Source organism: Pollachius pollachius, assembly GCF_949987615.1.
Source record: "Pollachius pollachius genome assembly, chromosome: 9".
Taxonomy (NCBI): Eukaryota; Metazoa; Chordata; class Actinopteri; order Gadiformes; family Gadidae; genus Pollachius; species Pollachius pollachius.
In genome coordinates, this window is record NC_136942.1 from 10,199,513 (window position 1) to 10,206,668 (window position 7,156).

The 7,156-nt window shown below is 50.9% G+C and overlaps 1 protein-coding gene across 1 annotated transcript in view; it reads right to left on the minus strand.

The window, feature by feature from the left end:
* Positions 1-3,102, minus strand: part of brsk2a (BR serine/threonine kinase 2a) — a 152,923-nt gene extending 149,821 nt beyond the window's left edge. Inside the window, exon 1 of the mRNA XM_079743012.1 lies at positions 2,863-3,102. Coding sequence (XP_079599138.1) covers positions 2,863-2,956 — 94 coding nt within the window. The 5' untranslated portion in view covers positions 2,957-3,102. The remainder of the gene's footprint in view (positions 1-2,862) is intronic.
* Positions 3,103-7,156: the final 4,054 nt, after the last annotated feature.

The window sequence follows — 7,156 nt, forward strand, 5'->3', positions numbered from 1 at the left end:
AGAGTCAGAATCCTTTAGTGTCCATCACTGCTGACGGAAGACTGTCCACAGACCGGCTCAGTATCACACACTGCACTAAAAGCAACAACGTAGTGCAAGACACACACGCACGCACGCACACAGGCCCAGGCACACACGCGAACCCCCCCCGCACGCACGCACGCACACACACACACACACACACACAGTCCAGAGTCAGAATCCTTTAGTGTCCATCACTGCTGACAGAAGACTGTCCACAGACCGGCTCAGTATCACACACTGCACTAAAAACAACAACGTAGTGCAAGTTGAAGGAAAGCACCCTTCGGTAGAAGTGTGTTTTGGCTGACTGGCAGAATGTCAGCCATCTTTTTTTGGAGTGTGCTGAGTAACCAGGCAACACGTCCACTGGCCCGCCGTGCTGTCGTCTAAATATAACCCCCTGTATACAGTATAGACACCGTACAGTACCCTACCAACTACAGGTATACTGCGTCCCTCAGGGATTCTCCCAGTTGGCAGGATCCCCAAACTCAACGTCAGTTACAACTCCAACCTTGAAAGGCCAGTCGGGCGGCGGCAAAAAAACAGGCAGACCCGTTCACACCGCCGCTGTGTAGCGGCTCAGCGGATAGTGACATTTATAGGACATAGAAATTAATTAGCAGAACGAACCCTGACCTTTGGTGACACTGTGTCTGGGCCTTAATGTCCCAGGAGGGGGTGGGGGGTTGGGGTAGGTGCGAGCCTGTGTGTGTTTAAAGACAAAAGCTCACTTCATCACTTCACGAACAGCCAGCAGCAGCAGCTCTCCTATGTGAGCGAGATCAACCAGATGCCTCCGCGGCCTACCTCTAAGGACAACAGCCAATCAGACGAGGGGGTGCCATGAGTGGACCCAAGCCACTGGATGACTCGAATGTCTCTCATGACAGGGACCCCGTCCCCTACAGGTGGACAAATCAGAAACCCAGGAATGAAAAGAACCTCTGGAGACAAGAACCTCTGGAGACAAGAACCGCTGGAGACAAGGACCACTGGAGACAAGGACCTCTGGGGACAAGAACCTCTGGAGACAAGAACCTCTGGAGACAAGAACCTCTGGAGACAAGAACCCCTGGAGACAAGAACCTCTGGAGACAAGAACCTCTGGAGACAAGAACCTCTGGACCTATGAAGACAAGACCCCTTCATGAAGCCCACACGGGGGAACCAGACACAGCACTCTGACGGCGACTCGTCTCGAGCGCTGACTGACCGCGGAGGGGATCCAAGGCGTTGGAGCCACGGTCGCCCCACGTATCAGAGCTCCTATCCCGACTAATGAGACCCTCCGCGGCTGCGGACTCACTGGCTCCTCAACACGCGTCACCACGACAACGCACGTGGAGATGCACACACACACACACACACCGCATCACCGTGACAACGTGTCACCAGACGAGGACAAGAAACCTTGAGCACCCTAAACAGTTATTAGGACCAGAGAGAGAGAGAGAGAGGTCGATGACGCTGGTTAGTCACCACGGTACGAGAACCAACAGCCAACTCAACCGGTACAGAGGACGGCAGAACGGATGCAGTGTTGTATGAGAGGTGCATGTTCAGCTTGCGATTCGATGCATGTAGTGTACAGAGACGTAGCGACGTAGCTCCCAGTGCTACAGGGGACTTGCGCCAGGGGAATGCCCCTAAACTCTCTGACACGCCTCAGCTCAGCCAAGGTACAGACCCCCTGATGGTGGATCTGACGGGTGGGGGGCGCCTTGACCGAAGCAATCAGCGGAGACTAACCCAACACACACACACACACACACACACACACACACACACACACACACACACATACACACACACACCCAGCATGTCCAGCTGGACGGGAACAAAACGCCCTATCGCAGGCGTTTAGGATAACAGATGGGAGGAGGTGAGGAGAGAGGAGGCAAGGGGGAAAAGAGGACACTGGAGAGGAGAGGAGAGAAAGGGAGAGGAGAGGAGGAGGAGAGAGGATGGGATACTTTGTGATCCGTCTCCCTTGGGAGCCAACGCTTCAGATTCTTGTAAAGCGTTGCAGTGCTCGACTTTTTATCACGGCCACGGTCACAGCGTGTGCGTGTCAACACACACAACAGACACACAGCATCCTGTATGGTCATATGCCTCCTCCATGACAAACGATTTTTTTTGTTGTAAAGAACAAGCCGTATTATGGTCCAACTGCGACGGACCGCAGTGTCATCAGCGCTTAAAGCGAATGACTCCAATGTCCCGTCGTGACCTCACAACAACACCTGCTGGTCACATCCCTTCAGCCTCCTGTCACTCCTCGCGCTGTAATCTACGTCAAAGCGGGACCGGTTCACGCGAGCGTTGCGACGGTCGGTGTGCAGAGTAACGCCTGCCCGCATGTGGACTAAGAATAGGCAAATCGGGATTAGCGCCGCGCTGCTCCAACGTCTCCGCGCAGATCCACCGGTGGTGCGGGACGCGACGCGAAAACGCGAGGGGAGAAGTTCAGATCCCACGCCCCCCGGGGTGTCAGCGATGTGGGTTCTACATCGGGCTGTTATAACACAGACCCACACGCACGCACGCACGCACAAAGGCCCACGCACACACGCGCACCCCCCACACACGCGCGCGCGCACACACGCACACACACACACACAGTTCACCTTTCGTCCAACCGATCCCCGTTGGATCAAATCCCCTACCGCAGCCACTGAAACCACTTTCCCGTCAACATGAACAGAGCAGGTGTCTGACATCATGTGATTAGTTATGGATGACAGGCAGACAGACACTTAAGACCGACGCTCAGGGAAATAACAATGCAATTAAAGGGAAGAGGATAGACAGACAGCGAGAGGGGAGACCGACCTGTCTGTCCTTTCCCCAGCGTCTTCTCCAGGCGGTAAGGTCCCACATAGTTGGCGTGCTGGGCGCCGCTGGTGTCTTTTCCAGACGAGGACATGTCTGACGGGGGATCAGGGAGTTGGAGATCAGCGCAGTGGCGGTTATTCCCGAGAATAACGCACTCCGTCCTCCGCTGAGCGTCCTGGTTACTCCACAAAACCTCCTGCTCTCCTCTCCGGTCTCTCTGACGATTTCTCTGCTGCTGTTTTGCAGAGCTGTCGCCCTCCCCTGTCTCTCTCCCGCTCCCTCCCTTCTCGCTCGCTATTCGAGAAGGCAAGGCTCCCTCACTCTCTTCTTTGCTCGGTTTTTTTCTCTGCTGCAGACCGACCACAAGTGCCTCAGGCTCCAGATATCATTGTTGCTATGGGCTGCGGTCCCCTTGGTCGCCGCTGGGGGCGCTAGTGAGGCGCCGGGATGATTGGCAGCAGAAGCAGCCAAACAGGGGAGATGTCCAGCTTGTTGCTGGACCAACTAAGTCTCAATTTCTACGGCACACAATTTCTTAAACTTAAACCTGGGATTTTTTCAAATGTATTATTTTACTGATTATTTATTTTGCTACCTTTTCCCTTAATTTGTATTCGCCGTAGTTATTAATCAGCATGACATGCCATGAGCGACTGTGTGAGTGTGTGTGTGTGTGTGTGTGTGTGTGTGTGTCTGTGTGTGTGAGAGAGAGAGAGTGTGTGTGATAAGAACAGTATTTTCGTGGTAGTTTCCATTTCACACACCACCGGTCTGAGACCTGTGACTGTGGTTCTGGCCTCTGGTCCCTTTAACTGAGAGAGAGAGAGCAGGTGCCTATAAGGGACTCGTCCAATCACATGCACGCACACACACACACACACAAACACGGCAGTGCACACACACATGCTAGTGCATACACGCATGCATGCACGCACGCACGCCAGTGCAGGCACACACACACACACACACGCCAGCAGACACACAAATGCACGCACGCTACAAGCACACAAACACACACGCAATCACAAAACAAGGGACAAGAAACACACACACACACACACCCACGCAAGCATGAAGCACACAATGGTTAACGTTTCAGCATTATCAGAAATGTTTGCGGTCACCTGTTAACAGATAAAATAACAAATGTTCTTCATCTTGAGCCATCTTTCTCATCATTTTGATAATTTAATGGACAAGGAATGAGCTTTCTGCTGATCTCATTACTTTTGCTTACCCTCTTCATCGCCAAAGACACAACTGGTAAAAATAGAAACATCTAACCATACCGGACAGGGGACTAAAGTGAACGGAGACCTTTCCATGACAAACCCATCACTCCCCGAGGGCTCACTGTTTAACCCCATATGGTGAGCCTTCATCCCAGTGTGTTCATCAGGATTAATTAGGTGCTATAGAGCTGGCTATGTTCCAGGTCTATAGAGCTGGGAATGTTCCAGGGCTATAGAGCTAGGAATGTTCCAGGTCTATAGAATTGAGTATGTTCCAGGTCTATGGAGCTGGCTATGTTCCAGGTATACAGAGCTGGGAATGATCTAGGTCTATAGAGTTGAGTATGTTCCAGGTCTATAGAGCTGGGTATGTTCTGGGTCTATAGAGCTGGCTATGTTCCAGGTCTATAGAGCTGGCTATGTTCCAGGTCTATAGAGCTGGCTATGTTCCAGGTCTATAGAGCTGGGTATGTTCCGGGTCTATAGAGCTGGGTATGTTTCAGTACAGGTTCTATAGAGCTGGATATGTTCCAGGTCTATAGAGCTGGGTATGTTCCAGGTCTATAGAGCTGGGTATGTTTCAGTACAGGTTATATAGAGCTGGCTATGTTCCAGGTCTATAGAGTTGAGTATGTTCCAGGTATAGAGCTGGATATATTCCAGGTCTATAGAGCTGGTTATGTTCCAGGTCTATAGAGCTGGGTATGTTCTACATATGTTCCAGGTTTGTTCCAGGTGGATAGGTGACAGAGCACATGCCTGCAGTAGAACAGAGATGTGATGCCAGGTTTCAGGTATACCAGGTGGGCACCATTTTAATAATGCATCGAACCTGCTGCTGCCACCGTGATAATGGCAGCCTCTCCACTTTGAAGTGTGCCAGAAACATCTGTAGCTCACCGTTTTTAATCATCTTGACGGCGTTCTCTCTCTCTCTCTCTCTCTCTCTCTCTCTCTCTCTCTCTCTCTTTCCTACTTTTCAACCTCTCTCTCTCTCCCCCTACTTCTCAATCTCTCTCCTTCTCAACCTCTCCCTCTCTCTCTCTCTCTCTCTCTGTCTATCTCTCTCTCTCTCTCTCTCTCTCTCTCTCTCTCTCTCTCTCTCTCTCTCTCTCTCTCTCAATCTCTGACCCCAATCCCTCCTCTATCTCCATCGCTATCTGACAAAAATGGAACTAATGAGTTTCTGTTCTGCTGTTGTTGTTGTTGCTGCTGTGGATGATGTCATTAGTATTTGCGTTTTGCCCGCGTGGCGGGTGGAGGGGAGGCTGAGAGTGCATGCACTGCCTGTCACGCTTGTGTAAAGGTTCTGGTGGCCCGCCTTGGCACTCGGCAGACCCCCTGAACCAGAGGGGTAGAGAGGGGCCTCATTCGTCTGTTTGTTGACTGAGGCTGAGAAACACAGAATGATCAAAGACTGGCTGGATAATGGAGACATTCAAGTCCTAATGTACACGGCAGTAGTCCGTATGGGTCAGTGTACTCATATATACCCTCTGAACTGCCCCAATTGCTCAAGGAAAATACATGAGTATAAGCACAACAAATATACACTGAATATATAGATACTATACATACATAGATGGATATAGAGATATAGATAGAGACAGAGATAGAGTAAAAAGAAGAAGAGTGGGAGATGGATAGATGGATATATAGATTGATACATAGATCGATAGATAGATTTATAGAGAGTAGAAGGTGGAAGAGTCCGGTAACGTTATAAAGACTCTGTTTGGGTCCAGGTTCCTCCAGACCTCGAAAGGTGTGTGAGACCAGATCAAATGACCATCACAATCACACTCTCACACACTGAAAGGATTGATGTGAATGTGAACACATACACACACAAACACACACACACACACACACACACACACACACACACACACACACACACACACACACACACACACATCTTCATGGCTAAGAGCTGTACCAGCTGACAGGGGTCTGGCTTGCTTGGTTCCTGGGAGCAGTTAGCGGTTCGGCGGGGGGGTGGGCTGGGCTGATTAATCACAGGCTCCTCCTCCACGGACGGGCAGGACACGCTTAGAGTCCAGCTCTACCTGTCCACGGCAAGACTCGTTCATCACCTGTTGGCATGCAGAGTTCTGGCTCGAGAAAGAGGAGAGAGAGAGGAAGATAAAGGAAGAGAGAGAGAGAGAGAGAGAGAGCATGACCTTGGCTGTTTGTCACGGTGCTCTTGAGCATGGTTGGGTGGTTGTTGACCACAGAGAGACGGTGAGAGACACTGACCACGAGGGGAGGAGGACTGATGTCTCATGAACCTGATGCTCACCAGTTCACCACACACACGGGGGCAGCACCCATCGGGTGAACTTTAAGCTGAGGTCCCAGTACTCATCACACACACACACACACACACACACACACACACACACACACACTGTCTGCTCTTCTATCACCGAGCCTTCATTTGTGTTGACAGGAGAGGAAAACCGGAGCGGTTCATTTTCGATCGAAGCCAGCGTCTGAAAACATATGGATCGGTTCCTCCAGATCAAACCGGGCTGAGCTTAACGCCCAGAACGCACTGGTCAGCTGACTCAGGGCAGGAAAGATCCAACCACTTACAGAGCTAATAGGGCAGCTCTTAGACCAGCAGAGCTCAGACCAGCCCGCCCACTCCATCTCCAGAACCACCCCTCTCTCTCTCTCTCTCTCTCTCTCTCTCTCTCTCTCTCTCTCTCTCTCTCTCTCTCTCTCTCTGTGTGTGTGTGTGTGTGTGTGTGTGTGTGTGTGTGTGTGTGTGTGTGTCTCCACCTCCAGCACCACCAACACAGAGGGGCTGGAACAACCCTACAAACCAACAGGAACTATCTGGAAAACTAGACCTTGATTACTTTCTGATGACTCTTTCAGTTTCCCAGATAAACTGTTCATCGCTCACTTCCACCATCGATCTCAAACTCGTAACAACTTACTCTCACTGATACTTTATTTTTGCTCGTTAATGATTCTTTTATGTGGCTGGCTATCAGGCTATATTTAGGGCACTTAGCACACCCCTCTTACGCACTTATTGTATTGTATTT